The sequence below is a fragment of the Schistocerca americana genome, chromosome 1 (genome assembly GCF_021461395.2).
Source record: "Schistocerca americana isolate TAMUIC-IGC-003095 chromosome 1, iqSchAmer2.1, whole genome shotgun sequence".
NCBI classification, from domain to species: Eukaryota; Metazoa; Arthropoda; class Insecta; order Orthoptera; family Acrididae; genus Schistocerca; species Schistocerca americana.
Window position 1 is genome coordinate 190,788,976 of NC_060119.1, and position 12,862 is coordinate 190,801,837.

The 12,862-nt window shown below is 39.0% G+C and overlaps 1 protein-coding gene across 1 annotated transcript in view; it reads right to left on the bottom strand.

The window, feature by feature from the left end:
• Positions 1-12,862, bottom strand: part of LOC124591012 (cell division cycle 5-like protein) — a 97,412-nt gene that overhangs the window by 5,884 nt on the left and 78,666 nt on the right. Inside the window, exon 12 of the mRNA XM_047131739.1 lies at positions 66-173. Coding sequence (XP_046987695.1) covers positions 66-173 — 108 coding nt within the window. The remainder of the gene's footprint in view (positions 1-65; positions 174-12,862) is intronic.

Consider the following 12,862-nt stretch of genomic DNA (forward strand, 5'->3'; position numbering starts at 1 on the left):
ATAACCATTTCAATATTACAGAATGTCACACTGAAAACCATTAGGAAAATATTTCTGTTATTTACCTGAGCAAGACATTCTTCCCACACTTGGGTATATGATTCTAGTGACAGTTCACCATGGCCCATACCCTGCTTGACCACTTCCATTTCTCTCTTAAGAATCTCACGTGCCTGAAAATAAAAATAACTATAAATGAGCACCATCATCTATATCATGCAATAATAATATCACTGATACAAGGATAAAAAAGTATTAACTTCTATAAATGGGCAAAGGTGAATCTAAATATTTCATACACTACACCACCTCTTCCTCACTGATGGACACAATACAATTTGTCTATAGTACACAATACACACGTTTCTTTCCAAATTGACAATTCCTTGATGTCTCAGAATGTGTCCAATCACCTGATGATCCCTTCTTTTTCTTGACATGTACCATAAATTTATTTTTCCTTCAATTCAATTTAGCACCTCCTAGTTATCTGGTTTACCTAGCTAGTCTTCAGCATTCGTCTGTAGCATTGCATTTCAAAAGCTTCTGTTCTCTTCTTGCCTGAACTGTTTCTCACCAACACTTCACTTCCATACAAGGTGACATTCCAGACAAAATACTTTCAGTGCTTTATCAAGTTCTTCTCACAATATCATATCACCCTATTTACAACCTTCTCTACGTATTCCTTCCACATTTGATGCAGTATCTCCTCATTACTCAATCTACCCATCTAATTTACAACATTCTTCCATAGCACCACATTTCAAAAGCTTCTAATCCCAAATTTCAGTTCTGTACCGGGCTACACATCAGAAATGACTTCCTAACATTTAAATTTATAATAGATGTTAACAAATTTATTTTATTTTTTTTTATACACACCCTCTCTCATAGTCGTTATTTTGGGGTAAAAATAGTTAAACTCACTGACGATCTCTATCTTTACCTACAGTAGACTACTTACCATTACCTTCATTTTACTTTTGTGGATATTCATCTTATAACCTCTTTTCAAGACACTATCCACTGCATTAAACTGCTTTTGCAGGTCCTTTGCTGCCCTGATACACTCACAATGACGCCAACAAATTACAAAGATTTTATTTCACCTCCTGAATTTTTACTCCTTTTCCAAATTTCTCCTTGGTTTTCTTTACTGTCTGCTCAATGTACAGACTGAATAACACCAGGAGGATGCAACACTATCTCACACCCTTCTCAATTACTGCTTCTCTTTCTTGCCCTCTGACTCTCATGACTGCAGTCTGGTTTTTGTATGAAATGTAGAAAAACTTGTCACTCACTGTATTTTACCCCTGTTACTTTCAAAATTTCAAAAAATATATACCAGTCAAAACTGTCAAAAGCTCTCTCTATATATCTACAAATACTACTAACATAGTTTTGCCTTCCTTTAACATATCCTCTATGCAAGTTGTACATTCCTCGAGAACCCAAACTGATCTTTCCTGAGGTCAGCTTCTGCCAGTTTGTCTGTTCTTCTGTAAGTAATTCATATCACTACTTTGCAACAAGTAATTATTAAATTGGTGGTTTAATGATATTCTCACCTGTAAACATAAGCCTTCTTTGGAACTGGAATTATTACATCTTTTTGAAGATGACAATATTTTGCCTGACAAGATGACAATATTTTCCTGCACATGAAGTGAAACAGTCTTGTCATGGCTGGCTATCAAAAAGAACTCAATAATTCTCTGGAAACGTTGTCTACTCCAGACACCTTGTTTCAACTTAGGTGTGTCAGAGCTTTCTCAAATTATTCTTGCAGTATCATATCTCCTATTTCATCTTTAATTACAAATCTCCCCTTTCTCTAATATTGTTTTAAGTTTTAGCTGCTTTTCTTTTCTCCAGACGTCTGTTTAATTTTCCTGTACTCAGCATCTATCTTCCCCACAGTCATGCACGCTTCTACAGCCTATCATTTATTGTCTAGTTATTCCCACTATGCAATTCCTGTCAATCTCATTTCTTAGACTTCTTAATTTTATCTCTCGTATTTTACCCCATTACTTTCAGAATTTCGAAACATATATTCCTGTCAACAGTGTCAAAAGTTTATTCTAAATCTATAAAAGCTAAAAACATATGTTTGCCTTTCCTCACTATCTTCTGAGACCATTCACACATTTCTCCAAAAGCCACGCCAATCTTCCCCATGGTTCATTTGCTGCATTTTTGTCTTTCATCAATTAGATTCAATATCTTGTGCATTATCTAGTGATTCCTACTTGGCTTTCTATTTATTCCTATTTGATCCTCTGCTGCTTTGACTATTTCATCTCTCAGGGCAACCCATATTCTATTGTGTTCCTTAGTCCTGTATCAATTAATTGTTGGCTAATGCTCTGTCTGACTCTCTCAACAACCACTGATTCTTTCAACTTATCCAGATCCTATCTCCTTAACTTCCTACATTTCAGCAATTTCTTTAGATTTAATGTGCATTTATAACAAATATATACAAGAATCCACACCTGTCCCTGGAAATGTGTTACAGTTCAAAACTCGCTATCAAAACTTCTGTCTTACTATGTAATCTCCAGGTCTCTACCACAGAAATTTTTCTTTCACTATTTTTGAACCGGTATTACCAATGATTAAAATGTGCTCAGACAAAAATTCTACCATGCAGCTTCCCCTTTCATTCTTCTCCCCTAGTCTGTGTTTCCTACTTTTTTACTACTGAATTCCAGTCCCCTATCACAATTATATTTTGGTTTCACTTAACTACTTGAACAATTTCTTTTATCTCCTCATCCATTCTTTCAATCTTCTTATCATCTGCAGAGCTAAAACTTGCACTATTATGGTGGGTGTTGGCTTCATGTCTTATCTTGGCTACTACTGTGGGTTAACTATGCTTTTGATAGTAGTTTACCATACTCCCATTTTCTTGATCATTATCAGACCTACTCCTGCATTAACTTTAATTTATTTTGTGTTGATAACACTGTGCTGACCTCAACAGAGGCCCTCTTATTCCTTCCACCACACTTCACTAATTCCTATTATGTTTAACTTCATCCTATTCAATTTCTTTTTTAAATTTTCTAACATATTAACCCAATTAGTGATCTATTACTCCATGCTCTGACCCATACAACACCAGGTTTTGTTTCTCCTGATGACAACATCCTCTTGAGTAGACCCAGCCTCGAGATACAATCTGGGGACTATTTTACCTCCAGAATTGTTGTGACTCGCCAATCTTTCAAAGTGCCACCACGCAGTTACATGTGTCCTCTACATGTGGCGCTGTCTGCCAGCCATGCAGCAGCAGCTCCACTTAAGTGCCCAGCCAGCCAGCGGCCGCTAGACTTGGACTCAGTTATGATTTGACTGTTAAAGTGTACACGTCTTACTCTGTTTACTTGATCTGTGACTTTCACGTATTGCGTCTTCCTTGAAATATATTTGTTCAACTTGAAGTTATTACAAGAATATTTCACCCATGAAAATGTCATCATCATTAAGCCATACAGTACAGCTGTATGCCCTTGGGAAAAAATAATTTTTATAGTTTCCCCTTGCTTTAATCACAGTATGGCCATGATGGCCCTGCAACTACAGTAAAGGCTGCTGTCTCACTTTCGTATATGTTTTCTGGCCTCTCCACAGATATCCCTCCGGTGTGGTGATAGCTACAGTATGGCTACCTGTATTGTAGAGGCAACAAAGCTTCACCACCTCGGCAACAGCCATGGTTCGTTTATTGATTACAATTCACTTACTTTCACATATATTTATCAACTGATAATAATTCCCAAATTCATTTCATTCCCTACAACTTACTATCCTGCTGACAAGGTCATTGGTCAAAATAATGACTGCTTTCAGGGCATAAACTTCAAAGCAGACTTCAATGCCCTTATTAATGACACTATAATGTCATATCCAAACTGTTTAAAACATGATACTTCCAGTAATGTACTGTAAGTACTTTGCCCCAGGTGCACCAAGAGGGGAGAGTTTTGGACATCTGACTATGGCTGCCATATGGCAAGGGCATGTGGACATCTGCATCCCGGCCAGGGCACAACTAGTGAATGAGTTTGGCTCTCTTGAGAAAAGCTACCTTGCCATGAATCCTGGCAGACAATGAGGATAACACCACTATCACGGACCTAGCAGGCACTGGGATAAGAGATATGCACAAGAACCCCCAGAACACACACAGAGATGGAATGTGAAACTTTGGAATTGCTTGAGGACTGGTGACCTGCACAAAAAAGTTTGGCAGTGAGAAATAGTCTTACAAAATCATGAACACCAGCAGACTATTAAACAAAGACATAAGACTATCCAGGTCTCAAGCAGAGATGGCTGCTAGAAACAGGTGAGTCTGTTGTTGTGTGGCTGTTTTCACAATAACTTGGAACACAATCAACAATGTACCTGAGTGATTAGAGCCAAACACTGGGAACAACCATGGCAGAGAATATGTGAGAAGTTCTCGAATCACATACCAGCCCACAAAAGATCAGAAAATTTAATGCTGTATTGAGAGCCATAACCACAAAATGGTGGTCAGTCAATGGAAATTTGATCTGCCAATCAGAACACTGAGACGATGAAAAATTCAGGCAGCTGTGAGCTAACAGAAAAGCCAGGAGATGTGAAGAGCCCAGAGGGTTGGACAGCTGAAAAGCAAGGGGACATGGAGGCATGTCAACTCATTACCTATTCAGTCTGTTAACTTTCATTCCAATCCTTAAGCCCATCTAACTGTTTGTAATTTTGTAACTTATTCTTTTCATGTTCCATGTTGAGTGGATGAATCCATGTGGTCCACTGCTTGGGACACTTGATCATTCAATTTAACATTGTAATTTCCTTGTCTGACATCTGCCTCCCAAAGCTGTGATAAAGTTGCTTCTATGACAACTACCACAGCCAATCAACGTGGGAACTGTACCACCCCTCATCACATAGCTGCTAAACATAGGAGATGAAAGCCGCTGATTGCCAACTCACTGCCGCATTGTTACAAGGCGCTCTGCGCATCATGCCTGCCTTGCATCTAGCACACATACTGTCATGCGACTGACTATGTCCTACCTCTCAATAAGCGAGTCGTGTCCATGCCCAGTCAAATCAGACCTGATATTTGTATTTGTATAAAAGATATTGTAATAAATGTAAACATTCTATGTTTAAACCCTTTAATTAATCTGTTTTATTTGCTTATCAATCCTTTAAACTCATAATATTTTGGTATGCAATGTGGATGATCTCATCGGTAATTTGCAATTTACTGCATTATGTTCCTGTTCTAATTAAATACATAGATTTTACTCTACTCTGTCCTTCCTGGTTTTCATAAATTGAGATAACATACTTCATCTCTATTCTTCCTGTCAGATCAGCAGCTTACAGTTTGTTATGCATGGTAAGTAGGTCTGTACAGTGGTACTTCTACCTGACAGGAGTTTATCTCTTACAACTACGCCAAACAAAACTGCATAATTATCTGTCCGAAACTGCTGTTCATTATTGTTTGTTTGTGACATTACCATCATATCAGAAAGGCTAAACAACTTTCATTTCACACAACCACATTTTCAGCTTGATGTTTGTTTGGACATCAGCATGTACACCATGATTTTTGTGGGAAAAAATTCATAGACTGGTCAGACATTTGCTATGTGCAAAATTGTATTTGTGACCTTTAGCTCATCTAGGTTTACTTGACAACTCCAGTGCCTACTATATTTTAACAAAAAACCAGGAAAAGCCAGCTAAATAAAAACTGAAACATTTCTGAAGACATAATATTCATTATTCACTGGAATACAGTTCAATCATTCAGTACTTTAACACATTATGTAGCTATCATCAAGAAGGAGAACCTTCAAAGATGTGGAATGAGTCATATTATATATTAATAAAAGACAATCACAGACACTTAACCCGTATAATGTGTTAACAACAAACTATCACTGTACTGCTTGAGGCTATTCATTCTGATGACAGCTTAATCTTATCTAGTAATTAGATGGAAAGCTACAATCTTTAAAAAAGTTGCTCCCTTCTCAGGTATATTAAACAGCTGCTGTTTATCTGCTATTCATCATCACTTAATATTTACATAACCACAAAAGTATTTTTCAAAGAAAATATTTACCTGCATCTATAAATACTGAGTCTATTAACAGTTAATTACTATCTGTCACGTAGCTTTAGAAGGAACACTACTACTCGAGAAACCACTAACAGAACTTTTCAATACCTGAACATTAAGTGAAAATAAGCAGAATGAGGCAATGCTCTCGTCTTTAGGTTAGTGCAATGAGAGATGCTTCTTAATGCAAAACATGCCGAACTGGGCTTCTTGATTCCGTTTCATGTGTTTATATCCAGTTGGACCCCAATGAATTTTACACACTGTGTTTTATTTAATTTATGACCATAACCTAGAGCAAACAGATAATTACTATTTGCTTGAAAGCTGTATGATATGGGTCTTTGAAAGAGTCCTGATTAGTATGATTGAGCCATAAGCAAACATTGCACTGCAACATGACATTTTGTTCAGAAGTGCCATGGTACACTCTTTGGTTCTTAGGGAAATGAAAGATGTAAATATCTTTGCTACATGCAAATTTGTATTTGTGACCTTTAGCTCATCTAGGCGTACTTGACAACTCCAGTGCCTACTACATTTTAACAAAAAAAAAAAACAGGAAAAGCCAGCTAAATAAAAACTGAAACATTTCTGAAGACATAATATTCATTATTCACTGGAAAACAGTTCAATCATTCAGTCCTTTACCACATTACGTAGCTATCATCAAGAAGGAGAACCTTCAAAAATGTGGAATGAGTCATGTTATAGCCTTAACAGTATTACTGAATACTGCTACTCACAAAACTGTAGAAAGAAAGACTATTATTTTATTTGACTGAACTAGAGTAGAGGGAAACATGGTCATTAGGCTTCCGTTTATGCAAAGCTAAGAATATACGCAGGTGTTGCACCTCCCATGGGCATTAGTGGTGAACAGAAGACATCACTTGCTGCGGTGGATATGTTATTCTGTGCAGCCGCTGGATTGTTGGTGACAGCTGTGGACGGTGCTTCCTTTCTTCAAGAAAGGAGAGGTTAATATCACTCTGTTCAAAGGAGAGTAAATTATGCATCAAATTAGACTGTTTCAGTAGTAATCGTAGTGAGAGACTAAGGAGGTGCGAACTTAGATGCACGAAATGTGGCTGGTGAAAGTATCTACCAGCCACACACCGCGAAACAATTCATATATTTGCACCTCCCTTATGTGCCAGTGCTTAAATACTACTGTATCTCCAAAACAGTGATGTTATTGCAGCGAGCTACGTTGAAGTTATCAGACTAGTGGACCTCCTAGATCTTTTCACTAATTTGGAATGTTTGGTTGCAATGCAGTGTTCTGATGTAGCCTTAACAGTATTACTGAATACTGCTACTCACAAAACTGCTTACTCTTCTTGAATGCTACTTAATCAGCATCAGGTTTAACGATAAGGTGTTCTTTTTCTAGTATTGTGTAATGGTAGTAATAATCACTGTATTTTCAGGGGTGACCAGCATCATTCATTGTGTAGGTTGTACAGGTGGCACACAAAACACTGGGCCCGAGTACTAGCCTGCTCATTGTCATCTGCGAATAGTCATCTATTGTTTTGAAGGTGTTGCAACTACATTTTGTACTGTCAATATGAAATCCACTGTGACTTGATCAAGAAGTGTGAAGTAAATATCTCTGTAAGATGTATTCTATGTAAGACAGAGTTGTCTTCAGTCCTGAGACTGGTCTGATGCAGCTCTCCATGCTACTCTATCCTGTGCAAGCTTCATCATCTCCCTGTACCTACTGCAACCTACATCCTTCTGAATCTGCTTAGTGTATTCATCTCTTGGTCTCCCTCTACGATTTTTACCCTCCACACTGCCCTCCAATGCTAAATTTGTGATCCCTTGATGCCTCAGAACATGTCTTACCAACCGGTCCCTTCTTCTCGTCAAGTTGTGCCACAAACTCCTCTTCTCCCCAATTCTATTCAATACCTCCTCAATAGTTATGTGATCTACCCATCTAATCTTCAGCATTCTTGTGTAGCACCACATTTCGAAAGCTTCTATTCTCTTCTTGTCTAAACTATTTATTGTCCATGTTTCACTTCCATAGATGGCTACACTCCATAACCTCAGGTGTTACACACACACACACACACACACACACACACACATATATATATATATATATGTCTGCTTGTGTCTGTATGTGTGGATGGATATGTGCATGTGTGCAAGTGTATACCTGTCCTTTTTTCCCCCTAAGGTAAGTCTTTCCGCTCCCAGGATTGGAATGACTCCTTACCCTCTCCCTTAAAACCCACTTCCTTTCGTCTTCCCCTCTCCTTCCCTCTTTCCTGATGAGGCAACAGTTTGTTGCGAAAGCTTGAATTTTGTGTGTATGTTTGTGTTTGTTTGTGTGTCTATCGACCTGCCAGCGCTTTTGTTCGGTAAGTCACCTCATCTTTGTTTTTATATATAATTTTTCCCACGTGGAATGTTTCCTTCCATTTTATATATATATATATATATATATATATATATATATATATATATATATATATATATATATATATATATATATATATATATATATGAGCATGAATGAACCAGAGTCCACAGATGTCGACACGTAAACTGTCACAACACGTGAATGTTTCAAGTAGTTCTTCTCACTGTGTTTTACACCATATAGGGATGATGCCCTAGATGTCCAAGAACTGAAGGGGGAAGATAAGGCAAAATGTGACTATGTCAAAAAATTCAAAGTGGAATGTTGGATCTGCTGTTGTATTTCATGACTGATGAAGCCTGGTTCCACCTGATACGACATGTGACCTCCCAGGACACAAGATACTGGCCAACAAACAATGATTAATGAGGAATCTCTTCACAGTGAAAAAATCAGAGTGTGGTATGTTGTGTCAGCACGTCAGATAGTGGATTCCATTTTTTTTAAACAACAGTAAAAACTGCTGTGTATACGCAAATCGTTGAGGGATTTTATGCACAGTTGACCCACACAAATGTACGAATGCTGCCATTCAAGAGGGTGGGGTGACTTATCACCCTTCACGCATGCCAGTCTTATGAATTCATGAAAGATTCACAGAAGAAAGAAGAAGGAAGCAGTGGCCCTATCGCCCGCCCTTCTTAAATAACCTGATTTCTGAAACCAAGACAAGAATACAAAACCGGGTGAATAAACTGGTGATGACCTTTGGCATGAAAAGGAAAACGAAAATTGTCTTTCGTAATACATGAAAGGCCTTTACATATGTCTGCTTGTGTCTGTATATGTGTGGATGGATATGTGTGTGTATCCGAGTGTGTACCTGTCCCTTTTTCCCCCTAAGGTAAGACTTTCGCTCCCGGTATTGGAATGACTCCTTACCCTCTTCCTTAAAAGCCACATCCTTTCGTCTTTCCCTCTCCTTCCCTATTTCCTGATGAAGCAACCATGGGTTGCAAAAGCTTGATATTTGTGTGTGTGTTTGTGTGTTTTTATTGTGTCTATCTGCCAGCGCTTTCCCGTTTGATAAGTCACAGCATCTTTTTTTAATATATTTTTCCCATGTGGAATGTTTCAAAAACACACAAATATCAAGCTTTCGCAACCCACAGTTGCTTCATCAGGAAAGAGGAAAGGAGAGGGAAAGACGAAAGGAAGTGGGTTTTAAGGGAGAGGGTAAGGAGTCATTCCAACCCCGGGAGTGGAAAGACTTACCTTAGGGGGAAAAAGGGACAGGTGTACACTCGCGCACACACACACATATCCATCCGCACATATACAGACACAAGCAGACATATGTAAAGGCAAAGAGTTTGGGCAGAGATGTCAGTTGAGGTGGAAGTACAGAGGCAAAGATGTTGTTGAGTGACAATTGATGTAGGAGGGGCAGCAACTTGAAATTAGCGGAGGTTGAGGCCAGATGGGTAACGGGAAGAGAGGATATATTGAAGGGCAAGTTCCAATCTTCGGAGTTCTGATAGGTTGGTGTCAGCGGGCTTTCGCCAACACTATTTGGTTTTCGTGTTGGACCATGTGACAAAGAGAATGATGTGGGGACAGAAGAAAGGTGCACAATGGGGGATGTGGGATAGGCTCGAAGATCTAGATTTCGCAGACAACATCTGCTTAATGGCACAATGATATATATATATATTATTATCGTGAAAATACCCAAAAAAGGAGACATTACTAACAGCAACAACTGACAGGGCATTACCCTATTGTCAGTATCGAGTAAAGTACTTTCGGGGATCATTTTAAACCACACTAAGGATTCTATGGAAGCACAACTGCGGAGACAGAGCACGTGGGTTTTAGAAAACATCGAAACTGTGTTGTTATCAATACTCTTAGAATTATCCTGGAACAAAGGGTAGAGTGACAACACACCCTCTACCATAGCTTCATTGACTTTCAAAAGGCTTTCGACTCTATCAATCAAAGAGTCACGTGGGATACACTTGCAAAATAAGGCAGTCTAACGAAGATTATTAACATCATCAAGGAAATGTATGAAGACTATGAATGCCAAGTACTACATAATGGAGAACTAACAGAGCATTTCCAAGTTAATTCGGGAGTATGACAAGAGTGTATTCTTTCGCCAACACTATTTGGTTTTCATGTTGGACCATGTGACAAAGAGAATGATGTGGGGACGGAAGAAAGGTGCACAATGGGGGATGTGGGATAGGCTCAAAGATCTAGATTTGGCAGACGACATCTGCTTAATGGCACAACGATATCGAGACATCAAAGATAAACTGGCCATGTTACGGAGAGAGGCAGAAGTTGCAAGCCTCAAGATAAATGTTTGCAAAATCAAAGCAATGCAGATAAATTCGACCATCACAACTAGGCTGGTCTTTAATGGAGAGGACGTAGAACACGTCCAATATTTCCTCTATCTCAGAAGTATAGTCAAGACTACAGGAGGCGCTGAGGACGATGCCCGTAGTCACATCTGCAAAGCAAATGGTGCGTTTGTACAATTGTACCCTGTTTGGAGAAATAGGAACATATCAAAGAAGACCAAACTCCGGTTTTTCATAGCAATGTGAAGGCTGTTCTGTTGTATGGTTGCGGAACTTGGAAGGTGACTGACAACATCAAAAAACAGCTCCAAGTTTTTATCAACCGCTGTCTTCAGCTTATTTTAAATTTGTGATGGCCAGATGTAATGACAAATGAAGATGTTTGGAGGGAGACAAATCAGCAACCAATCAATATAAAAATCAAGGAAAGAAAATGGAACTGGATTGGGCATACATTGAGAAAACCAGATGGAGTTGTTGAAAGGGTGACGTTGGACAGGAACCCTCAAGGAGTTAGAAAATTTGGTCATCCCAAACAGACCTGGAAAAGGACAATCAAGAGAGAAGCTGCAGAGGATGGGAAAACCTAGAGTGAAGAGAAGAGACTTGCTAGAAATCGTACCAGATGGAGGAATTTTGTCATGGCCCTATGTTCCAGAGGGAACAACAGCAACTACATTAGTCAGTCAAGTCAGTCCAACAACAAGTGTCAGCGTGTGAACCATTCAACGAAACATCATCTTGATGTGGGCTTTTGAAGCCAAAGCCACTACCCATGATGACTGCACAACACAAAGCTTTACTCCTTGCCTGGGCCCGTCAACACCAACATTGGACTGTTAATGACTGGAAACATGTTTCCTGCTCGGATGAGTCTTGTTTCAAATTGTTTGGAGCAGATGGACAAGTATGGGTATGGAGACAACCTTAAGAATCAATGGACCCTGCATGTCAGCAGGCTCTGTTCGAGCTGGTAGAGACTGTAGTGATGTGGGGCATGTGCAGTTGGAGTGATATGGGACCTCTGATATGTCTAGATACGACTCTGATTGGTGACATATATGTAAGCAACCTGTCTGATCACCTGTATGCATTTGTGTGCATTGTGCATTCCGACGGACTGGGGCAATACCAGCAGGAAAATGCGACATCCCACATGTCCAGAATTGCTACAGAGTGGCTCTAGCAATACTCTTCTGAGTTTAAATACTTCTGCTGGCCACCAAATTACCCAGATGTGAATATTACTGAACATATCTGGAATGCCTTGGAACATGCTGTTCAGAAGGATATCCACCCCTCGTAGTCTTAGGGATTTATGGACAGCCCTGCAGGATTCAAGGTTTCAATTCCTTCCAGCACTACTTCAGACATTACTTGAGTCCATGTCACGTCATGTTGCGGCACTTCTGTGTGCCCTTGGGAGCTGCTCTACACGATATTAGGCAGGTGTATCAGTTTCTTTGGCTCTTCAGTATACTATCACAGTAAGGATTGTATCCAGAAAATGTGACAGATGTAGTTAACATATAACAAAACGATTTGATGATGAACTGTTCTGGTTCAGAATATGTTGAATGCCATCAGACATTTTCATCTAATAGGTATGCAAAGAAACCATTCCTTCAGAAGCATGCAGTTTTGTTCCAATTAACTTGCAGTTTCTAGACGGTAGTATAACACATGCACCTGTAACTACACAAACCAGTATATCTACCTACTTCTCTCAAAAATAAAGATATATATCGAATATCTCTATGATGATTTCAGTAACTGCGGCACATACAGATGGAAATACTTCTGATGTCAGGCATCTTAAATAACTGTAAAAAAGTTCCAATCAAAATTGTACAGGGAAGCATGGGGTGTACTAAAGACAAAGCAGACAGTAACGGTTATCCTGCAACAACTATAAGAAAAACTAATCTCAATTGGAAGATTGGGTTGAACATT